General features: G+C 56.4%; 1 protein-coding gene across 9 annotated transcripts; it reads left to right on the top strand.

Annotated features, from left to right (window-relative positions):
* The first annotated feature begins 561 nt into the window (after positions 1 to 561).
* Positions 562 to 21926, top strand: PLEKHM1 (pleckstrin homology and RUN domain containing M1). 9 transcript variants are annotated; one of them, XM_064473557.1, is made up of 15 exons: positions 562 to 691; positions 1351 to 1797; positions 2911 to 2994; positions 5166 to 5257; positions 6934 to 7178; positions 8609 to 9244; positions 10493 to 10886; positions 13159 to 13399; positions 13840 to 14748; positions 16444 to 16589; positions 16766 to 16959; positions 17407 to 17470; positions 18032 to 18189; positions 20626 to 20683; positions 21019 to 21926. In XM_064473557.1, exons 4-15 carry the CDS (start codon positions 5216 to 5218, stop codon positions 21223 to 21225), a joined length of 3294 nt encoding a protein of 1097 aa, XP_064329627.1. In that variant the 5' UTR covers positions 562 to 691; positions 1351 to 1797; positions 2911 to 2994; positions 5166 to 5215; the 3' UTR covers positions 21226 to 21926. The 9 variants fall into 9 exon arrangements, 6 of the variants coding, with proteins under 6 accessions (XP_064329627.1, XP_064329628.1, XP_064329626.1 ...); XR_010376332.1 differs by lacking the exon at positions 2911 to 2994 and having other exon boundaries at positions 20626 to 20913; positions 21019 to 21158; XR_010376333.1 differs by lacking the exon at positions 2911 to 2994 and having other exon boundaries at positions 18883 to 20683; positions 21019 to 21109.
* The last annotated feature ends 424 nt before the right edge of the window (positions 21927 to 22350 follow it).

Below are 22350 nucleotides of genomic sequence, written 5' to 3' on the forward strand. Positions count from 1 at the left end.
CGTGCCTGTGCGCGTCTGCCGTGTGTGTGTGTGCATGTGTGTGCACACGTGTGGCTGCTTGTGCGTGTCGGTGCATGGGTGCCTGCCACGTGCGTGCAGCAGAGGGGGCTGAGGGGAGCCCTTCTCGCTCTCTGCAGCCCCCTGAGAGGGGCTGCAGTGAGGGGGGGTCGGTCTCTGCTCCCAAGTCACCAGGGACAGGACGAGAGGGAACGGCCTCAGGCTGCGTCAGGGGAGGTTTAGGTTGGAGATGAGGGAAATGCCTTCCCTGCCAGAGGGGTCAGGCCCTGGCACAGGCTGCCCAGAGAGGTGGGGAGTCACCATCCCTGGGGGGGTTCAACCACCGTGCAGCCGTGGCACCTGGGGCCATGGTTTAGGGGGCCTGGGGGTGCTGGGTTGGGGGTTGCACTTGATGATCCTCGAGGTCCTTCCCAACCTTAGCGATTCTGTGTTTCTATGCGCGTGTGCGCGCGCGTGCGTGTGTGCGCGTGCACGAAGGCCCTGCAAGTCCGTGCCCCGCTGCGCCCGTAACTGCGAGCCCGCGCGGCCCTGCAACCCCGCCCCCTCCCCAGGATGGGCGTGGCCCTGCGGCCCCGCCCCGCCCCACTGCGCGCTGGCGTCAGGAGGGGGCGGGGCGTGCGCGCTCCCGGCAAGGCCGGCACTTCCGGGTTCCCCGGCCGGAGGCGCGGAGCCGGTGAGTCGGGGGGGCGAAGGGGGGCGCGGGGTGCCGGTGTCGGGGATGCAGGGTGTTGAGGGGCGCAGGGTGGTACAAGCAAGGGCTCTGTGTGTGTCCCCCGCACCCCATGGCTGCAGCCCCTTGCCCAGGCCGGCTCTGCCCGCACCACCCCGGCAGGGATGGGGGGCCGGGCCCCCAGACACCCCCCCCCACGCGGGTACCCCGCCACAGCCGCGGCCCCCCCCGGCACCGCCTCCCCCACCCTGACCCGAGCCGGGCTCCCCCAGCGGGGCCAACGCCGCTGAGCCGCCCCCGTGGGTCCCCCCGTGCCGTGGGGGGGCTTGTGCCACCCCACCGCGCCGTGGGCCAGACACCCCTTTCCGTGGGGTCCTCCCGGAGGGGGTTGGGGTCTGGTGTCCTGTCCTCGGGCCCCCCCTCCAGCAGTGAGGCCCCAAGCCCCCCTGCAGACCCCATGCCGGTTGGAGGCACCGTACCCATGCAGAGACCCCAGCGCAGGCGGCATCTTTACAGCTTTCTTAGATTTATTGTGCGTTACGTTCTCTGGAAGTGACATTTTCTCACTTAAAACAAGTGGTCGCGAATGATCGTGGGCAGTTCCTGCGTCGGGCAGAAAATGCAGAGTTTAAAGAACCCGTTTCTTTTTGCCTTGCTTCCAGCGACCCCCGGTTCCCCGCCGTCAAGGGATGCGAGCTGCCCGCCGTGTCAGATGGCCACCGAATCGACGGGGAAAACACAGCGCTGGGAATCCGAAACGACACAAAAATCAGGAGTATAAGTACGGGACCATCTTGCCACAACGTGCTGGGGGTTTCGCAACCCGCTTCGCCCTTGCGTGGTGGCTCTGTTGGCTGCAACGCTGGGGAAAATCAACCCCAGCTTTACCTGCGGCTCCAGCAAATTATAGCCTGGTTCAGGAGCAGGCGACAGGCTAAAAGAAATTCTCTGTTTGAGCATTTGAGAAACACGGTCTTGCCATCAAGGGCGGCGCTGGGAGCGCAGCGGCTGCTCTGCCTCCCCCAGCTGCTCCTGGGCGTCCCGCTCGGTGCCGCGGGGGTGGAACGTGGAGGGGTTCATCAGTGGCGATTCTGCTCCAACCCCATCAGGTTTGTCGGCCGCAAGGAGGACGTTTCTGCGGGGGGAGGGTGGCGCGTAGGTCCCCCTCCCTTACGTGATGCCTGTGGGAATCGCGATGGTGCTGAATTAGGGCCAGGTTGGGCACAGAGAAGGAGCTGAAGTCGGACTGTGCAGGTCCTGCTGCTGCCGAGAGCCAGGGCTGGGCTCTAACCCTGCCCTAACCCTTGCCGAATTATTTCCGAGGGGTTTTATCCTGCAACAAGCCAAGTCTCTGGCCGTGCCAGCTGGCTTTCCTGCTCCCAAGCTACCTCTGCTTGGGGTCGGCTGTATTTTGAGCGTGGCTGGGTGTGCGTGGGCTCTGGGTGGAAGGCAGAAGCTGTGTAGGAGGAGAGGGCTGTCCCGACAGCGGCCATTGGACCCACAGTCCTCTCAAAGCCCTCATTTTCCCCGGGGCGGAGGGTGACTGGTGCAGCACTCGTGCTTGGAAAATGACTGGCTCCGCGTCCAGGCCTTGAGTCACCGGTTCACGCTGTTGTTGTGGGCTGTTGTTTTCCGTCTGCAAAGCACGAGCTGTGACCTGCTGTTTATTTATAACTTGGAGAGCGTCACTTGTTGGGAGACTGAAGAGCCAAGCTCTGGGACGGGGTCTCTGCCTCCCCTGGCACAAGGCTTGATTCGAACAAGCCATTCCCAAAGAATTTGGCTATTTTGCAGCAGTTTGGTAAATATACAGCTCTGCTCTCGCACCAGCAACTCTCTTCCTCGGTAGGTTTAACCACGCCAGCTTGCTGGCTGTTTTTATTTCTCACTTGGTTTATTTTCTCTGTTTCACTCGAGCTGTTGTGCCCTGCCTGCGTAGCCACCGGGGTGGTGACTGCTGGGAAACCATGTGGGGTTTTTTTTGCTGTAGATATGCTTGTCTCTGCATGTGCACATCCATCCCATCTCTTATCCTTTCAAGATCACAAGCAACAGCTGTGACTTTCCAGGGCCTGCCTGGAAGTGCTTTGGTCCTCTCCAGTTCCTTCTAGAGCCAGCTAGCCCAGCCAGGATTTCCCATGTTTCACCAAAGACTTGTGTTAGGTGAAATCCGCCTCGGAGCTGGTTCATTGCACTTGTTCAGGAAAATGCTGTCCCAAGAGAAGCTGTGTTGTGTGGATTCGCAGCGCTGGAGCAAACTGGTTGGACTGGTCGTGGTGGGAGCGGAGAGTCCCGTGGTGAAGGCGGTGGGTGTCCTCCTTGGCATCTCGCCTCCTGCAGATGCTGGGAGAGATGATGCCAGCGAAGGAGCTTGTGTTTTGGGGAAATACCACAGGCTTAGTAAAATCTGGATGAGGTCTTTGCAAAAACACCACTTTCACCTCCTCCCCTGCAACCAGCTGGGGATACCAGGGTGGCCGGCACCGAGAGCACGGATGGCAGGTGCAGTCCAGGAGCTGAAACGCCCACGCTGTCTCTCCAGGCGTGAGAAATGCTGCCCTGTGCCCATGGCTTGCTTCTCCCGCCCTTGGGGCTCTGCCCCAGGTTTTTGCACCTTGAATTTGGCTTGGGTGGGATGCATTGCTTGTTTGCAGGAGGTGGCGGGGAAAGGGGCAGAGGCTGCCCGGCCCCAAGGAGCCTAATGCTGCCTGAACCTCCCATGCAGAGGGCAGAGGTGGGGACAGCTCGACTGCTGCTGTCATTTAGGTGTCCCTTCATTCCCCCCAAAAACCCCCAGCAGTGCCTCAAGCCTCTGAGCCAGAGGTTAATGTTCCTGTAATCACTGCGCTCCCCCATTTCTGTGTTGCAACCCAAAGAGAGGAAATCTTATGACAAGTCATGGCAAAAACAGTTTCCTTTTCTATGAAATTGTCTGTGAACTCTGGAAACTCTGAGGACTGATCTGGGGTTTGTCCCCAAAGAGCTCTTGACCTGCTGCTCTGAGCAGGTGTGGTATGTGCATGGGCCGGCCGCTCCGGATTGGGGCTGCTCCGGATTGGGGCCGCTGCTGCCTTCAGGACCAGCCGTGGCCGTGTAAGAACTGGTCTCCAAACCATGCTTCTACCCTGGTATCATGGCTCATGGTGCAGGGAGAGGGGCAGATAGAGGCTGTCAGGTCTGCTTGGGAAAAAGCTGTGGGGTTTTTGTGTTGGCTTGGAAATAAAATCAGTATCGATGCCATGCCAAGCCCGTTGTCTGCCATGGGCTTGCCCAAACCCTGCTGTCAACTGCTGGGCTCTGTCCTTCTCCACCTGGATGGCAAGCGCATCCAACTCAAGGGAATACATTTCTTCTCCCACCTCTTGCATCCTTGGAAAGCGTTATGGCAGTAGCTGGTGCTGGAGCGTCTCTCAGACCCTTTTCTGCACCAGGACACGCTGTGTTTGAGCGGGGACGCAGCCGTGTGGTGGGCATTTTGCTGACAGCCCCATGCTGGGCTCACAGAGCCTCCAGGCACAGCTTGGTTTTGGCAGATGGTTCTGAAGAACAGGGCAGGAGGCCAGAAGTCAGAAGTCAAAGGTCCCTTGTTGTCTGCAGACACCCTGCAGCTCAGCTGATCCAGGCGAGGCTGCCGCTGCCTGCTCGGCTCTGGTTTTGCCAGGGTTTCCCATAGTGGGAGGGCACTGATTTTTCTCTCTCTCCCACCAAAGCCAACTGCAGCCCTGCCATCTGTGCCCCCAGGGGCGGGGAGATCCTGGGGTGCATCTGCCTGTGAACGGAGCGACTGGAAACCTGATAGAGAACCAGCATCCTTCCTCCCCAGCTTCCCAGACAGCTCTGGCCATCGGGGCAGGCCCCCGGGCACCTCCAAGAGGGTCTGTCCCAGTGGGGTTTGGCAGCAGTATCGCTCCTCCAGCGAGTACTGGAGGGGTGAGCTGCTGTCACCTCTGCCCAGGGTCTGAGAGGGGGTGACAACCCTCTGTCTGGGCTGCCTGAATGCCATTCACATGGGTTTTGGGTGCCGTCTTTCAGGCTCACTCGCTAAATGCCTGTTTTGATGCCCTTAGCAGTGCCTGGGCATTGCAGGCGATGTAGAAACAGAAGAGCAGCAGTCCCTGGCCCTGCGCGCGTTGCTGCCGGCCTGACCGGCCCGGCCTCTCGCCCAGGCTTAGGGCTGCCTGTGGGCAGCTTGCGAGAGTTAATTACTCCCTCTTGCAAGGGTTAATTACTCCCTCTCGGTCTCTTGGCCACGGTCTGTTTTGCCTGAAACTCTCCTGGTCCCTGGGAAGTGGGCGAGTTTTGATGCAGTCGTGGGTCAGTCCCAGGTTGAATCCAGCAGCGGTCTGGCCGTGAGCGCTTGCAAAATGCCTCAGCAGACAATCCACGTCTCTTGCGTGGTGCCGTGTGCCCTTTGCGTGGCAGGTGAGTTAGGTGTGAACCGAATGGGTGCTCAGACATGCTCCTCCTTGTCCCAAAGGTGACATGTGAAGGCAGCGCCCGGCACGGGGAGCGGCGGCAGCAGCTGAGATGCATTCGAGTCACGCCGATGACCCCAAGGAAGCCATACAGGTGAGCGAGATGCCCCAAACCTCCCCAGACAGCTCCAGTTACTCCCCGGTGCACCTCCAGTTGCAGGCAGGGACATGGCAGGACTTGCCAGTGCTGCCAGCTGGGATTGGGATGGTTTATACAGGTGAAGGGTGGCTTGTGCTTTCCAGCAGAGAGGATCCATGATGGTTTGGCTGGGGGGTGGGGTGTTAAATCAAATAGGGTGGCCAAGCGTTAAATCATGCCAGACTCTACCTTGGGCTTTGCCCCTCGTGACAAGACCCAGCGTGGGGCAGGGGAAGGCGCTCAGCCCTGATACCTGAGTGAAGGAGTATTCCTGCTCTCTATATTTGGGGTTTCTTTACCCAGCTTTGGGAGTCTAAACACGTTTAGTGAGCAAAGTTCAAGCCCAGCAGTTAAAGCCAGGTGTTTGATTCATCCCACAGCAGAACTAATGCATGCATGACAGATAAAATCATTCGCACTCTTTAATCCTGTTAGCTCACGGTGGCTGCTTGCAGGTGGGTTGCTTGAGCTGGCAGATCTGCAGGGCAGCTGGAAAGAAGCTCCTGCTGCAAGAAGCGTCCCCTGATAAGGACAGGGAGAAGGTGCCTGTTCCCCTGGCTGTCGTCCTTGAACTACAGCTGCTGGAAATCTTATTTTGATGCTGAAAAAAAATATACTGGGCTGGATATTTAATATGGGTTTGTGCTGCCAACTCAGGCTCGAGTCAAGATCTGCCCTGCCCCAGTCGCAGCAGCTGGTGCTGTTCAGCGTTCGCCTTGAATGCTGCGTGATTGATACCGAAACGTGAATTGTTTGATGGGGTCCTGGCTGAATTTGCAGTGTTTGCCAAATGCCTGCTGGGAAGTGCAGCTTTCATTTTAAATAAGGTTGATTGAGACATCCGGGCTCAGCTGCATTAGAGAAAAAATGTTAAATTCCCTGAACTTGCTTCTTTTCGACTGGTGTGAGAAGGAGGGAAGCAAAGCTGCTGGAAGGTAAAATTCCCGTGTTCCTGCTTCAGAGCCCACCGAGGCTCTCCGAAGGCAGCAGCTAAACCCCAGCCGTCCTTCCAGAAACATCTTTTTTTGGGGAGGCCCGTCCCCAGCAGCGCCCATGGGTTAATCGACACTCGCTGAGAGCGAGATCGATGGCTTTGATTTCTGCTGGCAGGACTCGTTAGGGCATCACATGCTGCTGGGTCTGATCTGCACGAGTTCAAGTGGTATCACAGCCCTTATTACGAGTTACCTCCTTCGCATTTCTTGCTTAACAACCATGGTTATTTAATCCCTGTGTTTCCCCCAAGCAAGCGCCTGGAAAGAGCTGATTTTTTTTTTTGTCCCCATCCTTTTAAGCAATTTGGTGTCCGCAGAGGAAGCGCCACACGCTCGAAAGGCAATCCCAGCAATGCTGTGGGCCCTGAAATGCCAGATAGAATTGCATGAAGTACTCATTTTAATAAAAAAAAAAAAAAAAAGCCAGATGAAATGTGATGCCAAGAGCGTGAGCCTCAGCTTGACCGGTTCGGCTGTAGTGCTCCCTAAGAGCCGCTGCAGAGCACGTGGATGCAGCAGGAGTCGCGTGGTGTTTTGCTCTGGATGAGCCACGCCATTTTTGAGCCCTTGTATAAGAAATATTTCCTAATACTTGTTTTTTTTTAATAACGTGAGCATGTACCTCCTGCCTTGCAGCTGATCAAGAAGCAACTGGTGAATGCCATCAAGGCGTTGCAGAAGCAGTACGTGACCTCGGATGCTGTTGTAACCAGCGATGATGGGAATGCGAACACCCTCTGCAGCGCCCTGGAAGCTGTCTTTGTGCACGGGCTGAAGGCGAAGCATATAAAGGCAGAGAGTGGGGGGAAAGGGAAGAAAGGGGGTCGGGGACCACTTCCCCAGCCGGTCTTCTGGGGGCTGCTGAAGAGCATCACCCATCGGTGAGTGCCCGGCCCTGCCGAAAGGTGTTTGCACGCTCAGGTTTATCCCCTCTCTTTGGTCCAAAAGCCACAAAATTCAGGGAACGGTGAACAGGAGGATGGCTCGATGGAAAGATACGTCTCTACCCCGTCCCGTGTGCTCAGTCCCTTCAGTTGGAGGGAGAAATGCCGTCACGGGGTGTCTCAGGGGCTGGGGCTGCCCGGGGCCTCTGGGAGGTGCAAACAGAAGAGCAAAGCCGCTGCGATGCCAAGCAATGCCAGGCTGGGCGCCCAGGGCTGCCAGCACGGCCCCTCTCGGCGTGTGCAGGGGGAAAGGTGCCATTTAGGTGTGAGCTGGTGTCCCCAAACGGTTCAGGAATGAAACGCTGCTGACAACTTAGGGCACACTCTTTTCTTACTTATTTTTGGGTGCCAGGCTCTATATGGGGACTCTGTGTCCCCGGTGGGACCCCGGTGACCCCACTGGCGTGCGGCAGCGGCGGGTTGTGGGGTGCCCGGCACAGGAGTCTGGTCTCTCTTCTGGCCTGGATGTGCTCAGGATGGTTGGTGTCCATTTCCCCATGTCCCAGCCAGCCTTTGAGGAGGTCTCGCCTGGGTAACTATCACTATTTGCTGGGGTTTTTCTGAGCCACTCCCTAAGCAGAGTCCTCCCACACTGAATAACAGCCCACACGCAAATAGTTTTGAAAGCCTCATCCAACTCCATCACCGACTCTTAAATTATGAAAGAGTGGATGAAAATAACTCCTTCATATGCTACGGGGGATATTTTTATGCCCTTTGAAGGGTTTTTCTTCTTTCTTGAGAGACAGATTAAAAGAAAAGCTCTTACAAAACTTTCGCTTTGTTTTTTGTAACGTCTGCAGCGCTGACGTGAGCTGGGGCCGGGGAGGATGAGGGAGCGTGGTGTCGCTGTTGGATCTGGGGGGAGAACGGTTGAAGGCAGAAGGCTGAGGGTGGTTGAGGTGCCCAACCTGACCCGGTCCTTTTCACTGTGTTTCAGCTGATTTTAAATTCAAAGCTAGGATTTAGACACGCGGTCACCACCAAGCAGTATCCAGCCAGAGCGAGCCCCACCAATGTGCAGGGACTTTCCCCCTCTGCGTCCTTGGTCCAGGGCGAGCGATATGCGTCAGATGCCTCCAGCCAGAGAGAGGAGGAGTGCCCAGAGGCACCCCAGGGATGCCTGGGATTGCTACCAATATATTTAGCTTTGGGGAGTTCAGGAGCTCTTTTTTTCTCTGTGGGAAACCGTGTTTTCCACAGGGGAAGGAGACTTTCCACAGCCTTTTTTGACCCAACTCCTAAACTCCCTGCAGCAGAGCAGGTTGGGAAGTTCCTGATGGAGGCTCTGCCCCTCCTGCACCCTGTGATGGACTGAAAACGGAGCTGCTCACATTCTGTTCTATTCTTTTTCTCCCTTTCTTCAGAAATACTGTCTCAGAGCTGGAACAACTCATCTTTATCAATACGGACGTTGGCCGCTGCCGAGCCTGGCTGAGGCTGGCTTTGAACGATGGCCTTGTGGAGTGTTACTTGAAGCTGCTGCTGCGGGAGAAGTCCCGGCTGCCCGAATACTACCAGGCGACCGCTCTGCTCTTAGATGCCGAAGAGTGCGAGTTTCTCCTTAGCTACTTGCAGGGCTTAACGTCCTTAACCTTCGAGCTCTCCTATAAATCAGCGGTTTTGAACGAGTGGACTATCACCCCTCTGTCCCTGTCGGGTCTCTGTCCCGTTTCGGAGCTGCTGGAGCCCCTCACGTCCTCGACATCCGAACCCCGCAGAAAAGCGTCGCTGGGTTCGATCTCCCAGTCATCGGGGTCAGATGAGATCGAGATTCAACCCTCCGTCTTACCCATCAGCAAAGCCAGCAGCAAAATCAAGCTCACATCGTCCTCGTTGAGCCTTAACACCACGAGCTCGTCCCAGCTCTCCTCCAGCCTGGGCTCCGACAGCATCCTCCCAGCTCACTGCGCCCGCAGTCCCGAGCGGAACGAGGAGCCGCTCTCCTGCGACTCCGACCTGGGGACGGCCACCGCCGAGGACCTGGACAGGTCGCTGCAAGAGTGAGTCTTTTCCCATATCTCCTCTTCAGAGGGATTTTTAACCCTCTCCTGGGATCTCATTTATTTTCTCTCTATAGGCAGGAAGGCTTTCTCCCCTCTTTGTCTTTAACAAGCTATTTTTTTCCTCCTGGAAAGAGCCTGAAATGTAAAAAGAAACGCTCGGCACGGCTTGCTGGGACCCTGCTGCCGCGGCAAATGAGCCTCTGGCCACTGAAATGTGCGTCTGTCCTCTTTACCAGGGCAGAAATGTCAGAAAAATGCTGCCTCGTGGTTTCAGGAATGTCACCTCTCCTTGGCACATGCCGGGGGATTCTCCGGGGCTTTCTGCGGGGGGAAAGAAATGAGTTTGGTCAAGGAAAAGGTTATAATTTGCAGCTTTGGCAGATAATTTAGAGGAGGGAGGTTGTTAGTTTGTCATCCTCATGATTTATTTCTGCCAGACACTCAGCACAAAGATTTCCAGCGGGTTATATAAGCTCTGAGTAATTAGTAAATATTTTCCATGCCACCTTTAAAACCTGGCTCTGAAGGAGCCTGGCCTTGGGGTGCTGGTTGACAAAGGCACCCTCTCCCCATAAGGGTCTTGGAGAGGGTTTAGAGCTGCAGTCTGCTCTTCCCCATCAATAACGGCATCATCACCTACTTCGAGGATTTTGCATCTTAAGATGATCCTGGGAGAACCTGCCTTGATTGGATTAAACTCGTGATGGAAAGACGTCCTTCTGAATTTTAATCCTGGGCAGGTTTCATTCAGCCTAGCTGGTGGCGGAGCAGGGGCACGGCAACAGCGTCTTGTCTGGCCAGGCTCCACTAATAATTGCTTGTTAACGGTTATGAAAACACTTGAAATTTGGCACGTGGTCCGTGGCTGGATACGCGTCTGGGAGCCGTGCGTGGGGCTGGGGCTGCGGGGAGCACCCGGCGCCCGCCCTCCCTTACGACGTGTCCATCAGAAGGAAATTAAACCCCGCTAATGGGCGTAGTTAGGAAACGCAACCTTTGCGGGCAGGGTCTTTGCCTGCAGCGGGGTTGACTGCTGCTCCGTAGGGCACAAACCACACATTTTTCTGTTAGCAGGGCTGGTGCCACAGGTTTTTTTGCAGCCATACAGTGCTGCCAGCCCACAGGAGACGAGCAGTGATGCTGAGCCCTTTTTCTGGGTGGTTATAATTTGTAATAACTGGGGGGGGTTTTATAGCTTCTAGTTAACGTTTGCTGCATTCAAACTGGTTGTTTCTCTGTTCCCAGGGTGTTGTCCGAGTTCAGCAAAGCCAAGCCAAGCCCCGAAGCCCTGGAGGGAGGGTTGGTCCCCAGCGTGCTGAGCTGCTCCCCACGGCAGCCCGCCTGCCCCCCGGCTGCATCACCCAACCCCCCGGCACCGTCCCACGAAGCTCGCCGGCAGCCGCCTCCCAGCGCCGACAGTCCGTGCTCCGCTCGGACGGGCGACTCGGCGACCGCCAGCGGTGGGGATGGAGATGCAGCAACGCGAGCCGGCGGCACAGCCGGCATTTCGGCCACGCGGCTTGGCGGTCCAGCTGGAGGAGAGACAGGCAGAAGCGGCACGGTCAGCGGCAGCGAGGCAAACCAGGCTGTCCGCAGCCCGACGGCTGAATACTTCCTTTCTCCGCTGCTGGGTTGTCCGGTAGGTGTTACAGCTCGCTTGCTATCAGTCTCCTTGGTTTTATGCTTCCTGACCAGCACATCTAATGAAAAAGGGAAATAAAACTGGTGACAAAGATGCTCAGGGGCTGGAGCATCTCCCTTGTGAGGAAAGGCTGAGAGACCTGGGTCTGTTCAGCCTGGAGAAGAGAAGCCTGAGGGGGGATCTCATCAGTGCTTATAAATATCTAAAGGGTGGGCGTCAGGAGGATGGGCCGGACTCTTTTCAGCGGTGCCCAACGCCAGGCCAAGGGGCCACGGGCACAAGCTGGAACACGGGAAGTTCCCCCTGAACATGGGGACAAACCCCTTCCCTGTGCGGGTGCCAGAGCAGGGGCACAGGCTGCCCAGAGAGGCTGTGGGGTCCCTTCCCTGGAGACATTCACCCCCCGCCTGGACGCGGCCCTGTGCCCCTGCTCTGGGGGTGCCTGCTCCAGCAGGGGTGGGATGGGGTGAGCTCCAGAGGGCCCTGCCAACCCCCACCAGTCTGGGAGTCTGTGGCAGCTTCTGAGTAGGCACTAGTTTCTCCAAGCTCTCATCTTCCATGGGGCTTCCAGTGTTCTGATAGCAAGTTGGGTGTAGGTGATGCTCCCTGAGCATCCTTCTCAACCCAGTGGAGCTGTGTCCATGCAGCTGCCCTCAGAGGAACTGGGTTTAAGTTGATATTTCCTGATAAAAGAGGCACCAAAGCTTTTGAAACCCTGCCTGTCCTGCCAGCTGTTCCTTGCCAAGAGCGGCTGCAACAGGAAGTTTTTGGTTTTGGTAACAATATCTGGAGAGTGATGAGCTCTTGCACAAATCTGGCCGTAGGCTGTGTGCAAGCCAATCAACAGCCTGAGAGTCGAGTTTCTCATGGGGGCTTTGCTTCACTTCCACATAAGAGGGAAAAGGATTGACTGGACAGGAGACAAATTTCAGTTTTCCAGTGGAAAAATATTCACACCGCACATCTGTTCGCAGAGCAGGATGGCATTCCCTGGTACTTAGGCTAGCTTAAGGTGGTGGATTTCCCCTGTTGCTGCCAAGGAGTTGATCCACTTGCTTTTGCTTTTGGGAAACTGTATGAACAGCCCTGTCCTCTGTCTGATCTGTTACTGTCTTTTCCATCCTGGTTCCCGTCGTTTCCGTCCTGGTGAGGTTAGGATAATACTTCATACCCCCTAAATGGTTTCTCTTTTTGGTCCATGCTCCTTCCAGCTCCCTCCCCGTTATCCCATTTCCGCTGCTTCCTCACGGCATTGGGCCAGTTTGACCTAATCTATGTATAACATACAGTGTCAACAGGAAATTCCCCTCTGCTTTCATGTGACTCATGGAGCAACCTGCGTTCCTGGTCCGGGAGTAGGCTGAGCCTGCCTGTATGTTGGGAGCTGCACCGCGAGCCACCCATGATTCTCACTGCAGGGTGGTGATGGCTCTTCTGCTGTCATTGAGTTTGTTGTTCAGAATGAAAGGCTCTTGAAAAGCAGGCTAGGGTAGTCAGGAGGAGATTCTGGGTGGGTGCAGCCCTGGAAGGGATGTGCTGGGTCCAGGGAAGCTGCTCCCTTTTGCCAGAGCACTGAGATGGTTCGTGTTTTGCTCCTGGTGGTTGTTTGGGAACTTTGTCCCACAACTTCATTCTTGTAGCCAGAAAAACTCCTGGAGAAGTTACAGCTTAACGGGCTTTCTTCTGCTTGTGGGTCTCATCCCCTCCCGAAATATGGAGACAAAGGTTTCCTCTGCCTTTCCTGCCTTACTTTTTGTTTGTACTGGTCAGGCCTGGTGTCTGTAGCATCTGCTTGTAAGCCGTAGGGGTCTCTTTCATCCTAGACATCTCTGCACCTCGCCCCATCTCTGCTCTTCCTGGAACGAGGACGGTGCCATCGCTCCAGGCAAGCTCATACACTTCCACAGTTTCTAACCCTCTATCGCAAACATTTCAAGGGCCAAATATCTTGTATGGGGTTACTGCAGGGAATGTGCTCTCCCTCTGAGCCCCTCATTGGTTTTACGGGAAGACAACTGAATAATTTTGGCCTTTATAATCCCACCAGTATGTAATCTTCTTATTTGTCAGCTGCTGACACGGTCCCATGGAGCGTTCCCTGATCGGAGGGAGCAGGGGAGCCATCGCGTGGGGACAGCCAGTGTCGCTGCCGGGGATTCAGTCTGCGCAGGAGCAGCCCCCGCGGAGGGGTTGCTGTGGGCATGCGTGTGTGAGGGGTGCAGGGTGTTCAATAAGTTTGGTAATTAATGTTTGGGGTTTTTTTAAACAGAAAAGAAAGAGCTGGATCTCAGAAGATGATTTCTACAGGCCTCCTCCAGGAGAGAGCGGCAAAAGCACAGCTGACATCAATGGCTTTGGGCCAGAGGGGGCTGGCGAGGGTCCGGCCCCAGGGCTCATTAGTGCTCTTGACTTGGAAAGGCTGTCAGTGCCGTCCTCGGAGAGCGGGAAGGCCAAAATGTCACCTGAACGGGAGCAAAAGGGCTTCAGCGTTGTGCATCGCAGGCAGATGGGTACGTGCCTCCCCTCTCCTGTCATCAGGTGCTCAGGGGCTGGGGGCGTGTTTCAGGTGATGGCCCATTTGGGAAGCACAGTTTGCCATTGCTAAGCTGATGGCGGCACTAAAAGCTCCAGAAGGCAGTGGGGCAGCTTCTCTTGGCACTGCTGAGCCCACGACAGCTCTGGAGGGAAGCATTTTTTGGAGGAGGGGAGGTATGCTGGGTGTCTCTGTCCACTCTGCGGGACACGTTTCCTTTATGCTGTCCCACTCGTTCTCAGTCTCAAAACCCAAATGCATGCAGACCGATTACGGAGGCTGAGGTCCTGAAAACATCTGCCCTACCCCACGGTCCACCAGGACCAGCTCTCAAAGCTGCGACGCCTCTGGTTGAGCCGCCCATTGGCTTTTCTCTTCCCTTTTTCAGTTAAACTAAGACATCTGCTTTTGCTCCAGGTCTTTCCAACCCTTTCCGAGGGCTCCTGAAGCTGGGCAGCCTGGAGCGGAGAGGAGCCATGGGGATATGGAAGGAGTTTTCCTGCGAGCTGTCGCCGCTGGAGCTCCAGCTCTTCCTGGACCACGAGGACCGCATCTGCGTCGAGAGCTATTCCCTGCTGCGGTGCGAGTCACTGGCACTGACGCACTCCGACGGCCGTTTTGAGCTGGTTTTCCTGGGGAAAAAACTCTACCTACGAGCTCCTTCTCGAGATGAGGCCGAGGACTGGTTGGACAGGATCCGCGAGGCGCTGCAGAAGTGCCGGCCTCAGCTGGAGGAGGAGGAGTGGGAGACACTGGAGTATCCAGAAGACGCTGGCGAAGGCCAGCCCATCCAGAACAACTCTGCTGCTCTTCTCCAGTACAGCAACGTGCCTGGAAACAGCTTTGACTGGACTCCAGCTCACGAACCGGAGCTGGATGCAATAAAGGAGACTGTTCTGTACATGGACGTAGACAAAACCTGGGTCCCCTATATTTTTTCCCTGTCTCTAGAAACTTTAAAGTGCTTTAAAGTCAGAAACAACGATAAAATTTTAAGCAACAGTTACGGTATAGAGACCATCCAGGACATCCTTCCGGACACGAGCCTCGGGGGACCCGCGTTCTTCAAGGTGATCACCTCCAAAGCTGTCCTGAAGCTGCAGGCTGAGAATGCAGAAGAAGCAGCCTCGTGGAGGGAGCTGGTCCGAGGGGTGCTCATGGCCTACCTGGAGAGCGCGGAGGAGGCGCTGACGCTGGGTGGCAGCTTGGACGGGCACTCCCAAGTCGTCCTGAAGAACATCGTGAAGGAGAACGGCTTCTTGTTGCAATACCTGGTGGCCATCCCTGTGGAGAAGGGCCTGGACTCGCAGAGCTTCATCTGTGCAGGTATACGTTGGCTTGTGCAAAAACAAGAAACCCAGCTCCGTCTTAGAGGATGATGTTGTGTTAATGAGTCGCCATGAAGTTAGAGACGCCCTGAGTCCTGCCAGCCCCTCGGGGGGTTTCGCATCCCAAATCAGCGGCACCTTTGGTGGTCTGTGTGCACAGAGTCCCCCCACACCAGGTCCAGGGGTCCAACTGGGCTGCTACTGGGCTCCTGTTTGAGACGCTTATGGTATAGAGAGTGGTGGGTCTTGGCTTGAAGGCAACCTTAGATAGACCAAGAGGCCCCGGACTCTCTTCCTGGGCATTCTGTTGCCCAAGCTTGCAGGGAAAGTACAGTCAAGGGCAAACGCTGTTTTTCCGGTAACGCAGCACAGGAGCGAATGTTGCGATGGGTGTGACAAGCTGATTTTGCAAAACGTTCATTCAACCTGCCACTAACGCCCCTTGGCACGCAGGGCGATGCTGGTTTAACAGGATAACACTTGCTGACCTCCACAGGAGGTATAATTTGCTCTTTACCTTGGTAAGTTAATTAAACTCCAGATTTTTCTCCTGCTTCAATTATATTTCTTGTACCCTCCAGCGGATTTTTTTTTTCTTTTAATCGCTCTTCTTTTTTTATATATATAAATATATTTTCCATTCTATTTGATCTCTACCTTCCCCTCCAGGCTCTGTCCTGCATCTTCCACCTACCAACAGATGGAAGCAGCAAGCCAAAAAGACAAATTCCCAGTTTTTATATATAGGTTTTCTTAGGGGGCCACCTGCCCTGCTTTCACCTCCCTCCCAGCCTGACACCGGAGCCTGGTGCAGGAGTGGTTTCCATACATTCCAGGGCATAATGAGTGATAAAAGCTTTTTGTTGTTATTAATTTAGTGAGCAACACCTGACCTCCATGAATTTTTTGGGGGGGATGTGCTCCAGCTACCCTGAAGTGTGAAGGCTTGGGTGGCAAAGCCCTCCCCAAGGATGGCAGAGGCTCGCATATGCTTGGTCAGTTATTTTAGAGAGCGGAATCCATTAAAAATAGCCCAAAGGGTTTTCCTGCCTTCCCGACTCCAAACGAGACGTGCTCACTTTACAAGTCACTCTAAAAACCCTGCAGATTTCCCCCGAGACCCAAGCTGCGTTCCTCCTAGGTAATCCACTGCTATAATAAAGGCTTTTTTTTGGCTTAATTGGTCCTGACCTCAGCCCTCGCAAGCGAGGATCCCTGGCAGGTGAGGGCTTGGTACCCTGCAGCAGCAGCGGGAAAGAGAAGGGCTGAGTGAAGGCAAAACGGGGCAAAGCTACGGGAGGAGGTGATGGGGCAGGCTGGCGGGATTTGGGATCTCCCCTAAAGCACTGGGATGTTTCCAAAATTCCCTTTTCCTAAAAAAAAAAAAATAAATAAACAGTTGAACCACTTGATAGATAAAAGTGGGCTCAGGGATAGTCCAGACTCCTTTTTTGTGGAGGAAAAATTGAAGCGGCTCCTGTTGGACCATCGTGGTCTTACATCCACGGGGAAGGGGCTGGGGACCCCTCACCGAATGTCCTACAAGTGCTTTAGCTGATCTCCAACGCTTCCGAAAACTTCCTTGCTCCATTCCTCCCCTCCCAAAAGTTTCTCCCCCCGTCCTGGCGGGAGGGGACTAGGCTCTTGGGGCAGCGCACATCCCCTCTCATCGCCTCGTCCCTGCTCCCCGCAGGCTGCTCCAGGCAGATCGGCTTCTCCTTCGCGAAGCCCAAGCTCTGCGCCTTCTCCGGTCTCTACTACTGCGACAGCTGCCACCGGGACGAGGAGACGGTGATTCCCTCACGCCTCATCCACAACTGGGATCTGACGAAACGAGGGGTAAGTCCCCTCGGGTGGTGCAGGGAGCAGGGGAATGCTCCTGCCTCTGCCTGCGCTTCCTGAAGGTCCATCTGATGTTGCCGCCATCAGCAGAGGTGGAGGTGCCCACCCTAGGCCTCCCTGCGAGCCTCCTGGGCCGCTCCTCGGTGCATGCCCGCTTCTTGTCCCTGCCCCAGGTTTGCCAGCAGGCTTTGAAGTTCCTCACCCAGATCCGTAACCAGCCGCTGATCGACCTGAAGCTGGTCAACGAGAGCCTCTACGACCACGTGGAGAGGATGGGACGGATCCGCCAGAGCAGGGAACAGCTGAAGCTGCTGGGAGATTATCTCATCATGTGCCGCAGCGGGGCCCTGAAGGAGCTGAGCAAGCGGTGAGGTCTCTCTGGGTGACGTTATGCCTGCATCCCCCTCTCTGCACCCCAACAGTCTCCTGGTCCTCCTCATCGCTCGCCATTGGAGCGGGGAGCGATGCTGCCAAGGCATGGGCTGGCTTTTAGCTCCATGTCATCTGCTCTAAGGAGTTATCTGTCTGTTGGCTGGGTCCACACACTGAGATGTGACTCAGGAAACACCTTCCTGACCAAGGAGCTTCTGGCTGGACAGGAAACACCTGGGAAAATAGATGAGAGATTTATTTTCTTTTTTTTCCCCCTTTGAAATTACCAATGGCAGGATTTGGGATGTATGGCATGGTGCAAAAATCAGGTCCGCCGTGATTTTCTTCAAGAGTCTGCATCGTCCAGGCTCCCCCTTGGTCCAAAGCTATTGGAGATGTGGTGGAAACCATCTGCCACCTTCCTCTCTGTGCTTCTTTGCAGGCTTGATCACAGGCACTACCTCTTGGAGTGTCCCCACAAATACAGCGTCACTGATCTGAGGCAGGTGAGAGCTTTGCGTGGTCGTAGGGGTTTTGCTGGTGAAAACATCCGGGTTTCTGCTGAGCGTGGCACTTCCTCATCATCAGTGGAAGGTTTCAAACCGCTTTGTTTTCCTTTCGCCTTGCTGTCCTCGATCACGTGCACATCAGCTTAAAGGCAAATCATTGCCTTTATTTTAATTTGCCAAAATAATTGGCACGTGTCTGTATCCTTTGAGAACCGTGGAGATCGTGCAGGATAAAAGCTCACCTCTGTAAGCCGGCGTTGCTGCTAGTGCATCTCCACGCAAACCGGTACCGATTGCAAATAATGCTGGAGGTCGTCGGTAGCTGGATTTTGCATCGACTCCAAAGCCAGGAGCCCCATCCTGGCAGGTCGTGGGTGCCGCTCCCAGGGCTCTCTGAGCTCCTGTTGTGACCCAGGCACGTGGGGTGGGGGTTGTTTTTGGAGGGACAGCCTTGTCTTCGTGTGGCAGCACAAAGCACGGCTGTAATGTGGATTTTGCACACTGCAAACCCAACAGGAGCCGGGCTCCGCGCCTGCCTGACGTATCTCTGCCCCGTAGATAGCCGACGGCGTCTTTGAGAGCTTCCTGCAGTCTCTGATCCAGTTTGCTTCCCATCACGTCTACAACTGCGACCTGTGCACCCAGCGAGGCTTCATCTGCCAGATCTGCAACAGCAGCGACATCATCTTTCCCTTCGAGTTTGACACTACCACCAGGTGAGTGACGTCTCCATCACATCCCGCCGCTGCGAGGCCACCCGAGCTTGTGGCCTGGCTTTTCCCAGGAGCCTGGACCGTCCCCTGGGTCCTTCTCTGGGGCTCTCTGCTTTCCAGGCACGTAGCTCTGGGGTGGCCTGGGAATAGCTCAGAGCTGGTTGTGCATCCTCGTGGCACCCACGTCCTCGCGGCACCCATCAGCTCCGAGGTGTTTCCCACCACAACTGGGCTGTTCGGGGCAGGAGAGGACCGTCCTCACAGAGCCAAGATGCTGCCAAGCGAGGTGGCTTTGCCAGCTGAACATGCAGAGCCAGCCAGCGCTTTGCTGTCTGCCTGCAGAAACCGTGCTGGGTGCTGGGTCCCGAGGGGGCAGAGGGGCAGGAGCAGGAGGAGGAGGATGAAGGTGCTGTGAGCCCCTGCCTCGCTCACCTGGCCGATGCATCTCCCTTTCAAATTCAGTCCAGCCCCTTCCAGGGGTTGCAGGAGGGATGGAAAGGCAGCCGTGGGACTGTTCATACACCCTTCTACAGCGAAGGAGGGGAGGAAGGACACACAGACACAGATTTGGAGGTAGATGGTGGGCAGCCCTGCAGGATGTGCTGGGGAGAGGTTGGGGATTTCCCAGCAGGACAGAGGGGACACTGGCTTTCATCTGGGCTTTCCTCCTCCCTGCGGAGCTCGCGGCCTTTGCAGGCAGGGTCCTTGCCTGCCGTGGGGTCAACCGCAGCTGAGCAGGCGCTGAGATCGGATGGCTGTGTTAGAAGGAGTGTCTTTATCCCCACCATCGGGGCTTTCTGAAGAAATCAATATCAAACCCTTCCAGCCCAGGAGCCTGGTCTGTAGTGGGTGGAGACATCTCCACATCTCGATGGTTATTTGGTAACGAGTATAATCCTGGCAGAGAAGTTGAACAGCCTGATGGTCTGCGTGGCCTTGCTTTGCCTGGCGGACCCTAAAAGCGAGCAGCAACATCCAGAAGCTGCAGAAAACACCAGCAAGACCAGGGTCGCCGGCTACCCCGTGCGTTACGTGGTTGCCCATACTCCCAGGGCAGTTGAGCACGATTGCTCGCTCTCCCTCCTTGCCGCAGCGACAGCATCGTGCTTGTTATCGAGCACAACATCCCCCGGGGCACCGATTTTTCCCTTGAAAAAGCGTACAGGCTCTGGAAGGAGCAGGCACGCGGGCTGAGCTCTGCTGGCAGCCAGCTGCAGGTCTCATGTCCTGTAAAGCCGGGCTCTGAAGTTTGTTGACCTCTTTTTTATTTTTTTATTTTTTTTCCTGGCGGAGGAGGTTGTGCAGCAGGAAAGCAGCTCAACCAACATCCTTGCCAAGCTAAACCCGGCTTCCTGCCCCTCTGCCCGCCCCAGGAGACAGCCAGCTGCTGGGGTCACGCCGTCACTGGCTGCAGGATGCGTCTGAAATGCCTCCTAACAATAAACCCAGCCGGGCGCTCGCTGTTCTCCTTTTCACAGCAGCGGCGGCCCCTTCCTGCAGCCGTTGCTCTGGCAGGTGGAGGCAGGAGATGCCGCCTTTTGGCTGCCGCTCGCTGAGAAACACGCAGGGTAAAAAACCAGCCCCCGGCTTTGCGAATCCTCCCGCGCTCGGGGAGGAGCCGCCACCGCTGCTAATCTGGAGAAGCCGTGTGAAAATATACTCCACTGGGAAAATGCACGGCACCAGGCAGCACGCACACACCCCCCATCCCGTCACGAGTCTTTTCCGTATCCTGAGTAACTGGGGGGTTGCAGCCGCTTGTCAGGAGCAGGATTTGACCCAGGCTGCAATGTGTCATGGTCCCTTGCCTGGTGCGCTGCTGGGCGTGTCCCTGCTCCCCTCGCCACTCATCCTTTGGGAAATTAAGGTACCCAGTGGTATGCACACATCGATTGTGCAGCAGGTATTTGCACTTGAGGGCATTTTAAAAATAATCTAGCTGACCCGCTGGCATGTGGATGGGCTGCATTTTGCTGCTGCTGGCGAGCTGGGGCATCGCAACCAGGGAAAAAACGTGAGCTCAGCCTTCATAGCACAGACTTTTCTTCTGTTGACTCAAGATAAGTAGTGAACGCCCCGCGCAGAGCTGGGTGTCTCCTCCCCGCCAGCCCCATGCAAGGTATAATTTCTGGCTGTTTACATTCCTGCTGCGGCGCTGAGCCAGAGCAGGGAGGTCCCAGGCGGGCGCTGGCGAGACCTCCCCGGAGCCTGCCGGCTCAAAGGCAACGCCATCCCGGCTGCCCGTCCCCTTCCCTGCGGCTCCGGTGTCCCCACGCAGCGTCCCTGCCACGTGCGGGTCCCGCAGTCAGGGTTGGGGGACTCCTGGCTGCACCCCGGCCCCGGCGAGTGGGGAGGGTCCGCGCCGTGGCACCGCGCTGCATCCCGGCCCCACCGGCGACGCGTCGCCAGCCGGGCTCTCGCCGCTCTGCACTGTTGCAGGGTTTGGTGTCTCAGCCTCGAAATGTTGCTCCTGTGCTGTCAGCGCTCTGAAAACAAGGTGAAAACCTCACTCAACATCTCCCTCAACATCTGCAAAAACCAGCAGCGCGCTGGCAGCTGCCCACAACGCGCTTTCCGGGCAAGCGGCTGCTTTTGCTCTGAGCTTGCTGGAGGTGGATCTTTTGCTTGAGTTGTTACTGCTCCTGCTAGCAAGTCTTGAGCTAGAGCTGGCTCTTGCTGTGGCCGGGGCTCTTTGCTCAGCAAGTGCTTGGAGGAAGCAGAGACGAGGTATGTCCCCGGGTCTGGTTTGGTGGGGAGAACTTCAGTCTTTGCTCTGACGTTACCAACAGGGTGGGTTTTTTTTTTTATTCCCCCCACCTTGGTTTCTTGTAGGTGCAGCGAATGCAAAACCGTCTTCCACCGCGACTGCCAAGCCCGTGCCAAGTCGTGCCCCCGCTGCGAGCGCCGGCAGAGGTACCAGCGAAAGCTGGAGGCGGAGGCCAGCGTGGAGGCCAGCGTGGAGGCCAGCGTGGAGCCAAGCCTTTAGCATCCGGGGAACAACCTCAACGCTGCCCTTCGCTTCTTGGCCAGCCAGACTAGCGCTGAGGGGAAGGAGCCAGCGAAAAGTGCCGAGAAGAGACCCCCCTGCCCTGGGGCTGATCCTGCGCCCGGCCCTTCCCCGGGGACAGGGAGCTGGCGGTGCTGGGCGATGCGGCGTGGGTGCTCCTGCCCCATGGAGGGACCCTCTGCCCGCCCAGGGCTGAGCAAGGGGGACTGGAGCGGGGGGGGGGGGTGTCACTGCTCACACAAACCCGGTGCTGCTGGGGGATGCTCCCAGTCACCCTCCTGGTGCCAACCTGGTACATCCCCTCCCAGTGGAAACCCAGCGGCTTTCCAGGGTGTAAATCAGGATTTCCAATCAAGGGTGTGGATAACTGACATTGATTAAAGCTCTAGTTTTTTAGGATGTTCGATACTGAAAAAACAGTATTTTTTTACATGGGGATTTTGCACAAGGTGGCCTGCTCCGGGGAGGTGACGGCAGCCGCGCGAGGAGGGGGAAAAGTGACATTTGTGCCTTTAGGGACCTTGTGTGCCCCCGGGGAACCGCGGGTCCCAGAGCTGACCGAGTATCTCCCGCTCGGAGAGCCCACCCATCACCGTGGCCTCCGGGAAGAGAGGGGAGAAAAGAGCTGGGCTGCTCCTCCCCACAAGCTGCTTTTAAGCCCCAGACAAAATTTTATTTTCCTTTCACCCCTCCCCATGCAAAAATAATTAAAGTTTATTTAATGATGAGCAAAGATGTCTTCAGGGTTTGCTTCTCTGCAGCAGCGCTGAATCCTGTGCCGGGCCTGATGCTGTGTCTCTGTGGGATGAGGGTTGGGGACAGGGATGCTGATGTCCTCCCTGCCCATCCTCCTGGGTTTGGTGGGGTCACTGGGGGGACGCTGTCACATTTTCCCTGCCCCCTTTTCCTTCCCACCTGTTCCCCACTGCTGTCAGCATCTCCGGTGGTTCTTTCCCTGTTTTCCCAGCCACTCTGCTTCTGCTGCCGGGAGGGTTTGGGGTGCGCTCACCATCATGGGGACCCCAGTGGGACTCCCTGGAGGGGAGGGGGAGGCAAAAGCCAAATCAGCTCCCACAGCACCCCACTACGTGGGGGTCCCATCCCCCTGCCTGGGGAGGCCGTGCCAGATCCGGCAGCGGCGCAGATCCCGGCTCAGG

The sequence above is a fragment of the Phalacrocorax carbo genome, chromosome 25 (assembly GCF_963921805.1).
Source record: "Phalacrocorax carbo chromosome 25, bPhaCar2.1, whole genome shotgun sequence".
Lineage (NCBI taxonomy): Eukaryota > Metazoa > Chordata > Aves > Suliformes > Phalacrocoracidae > Phalacrocorax > Phalacrocorax carbo.

Excerpts from the sequence above, each read along its gene's own strand:
- PLEKHM1 (XM_064473558.1), top strand. The coding sequence starts at position 5,216 with ATGCATTCGAGTCACGCCGATGACCCCAAGGAAGCCATACAG. Across the intron at positions 7,179-8,608 it reads CTGAAGAGCATCACCCATCG|AAATACTGTCTCAGAGCTGG; the intron begins GTGAGTGCCCGG and ends CCCTTTCTTCAG. Across the intron at positions 20,684-21,018 it reads GTCAGCGCTCTGAAAACAAG|GTGCAGCGAATGCAAAACCG; the intron begins GTGAAAACCTCA and ends GGTTTCTTGTAG.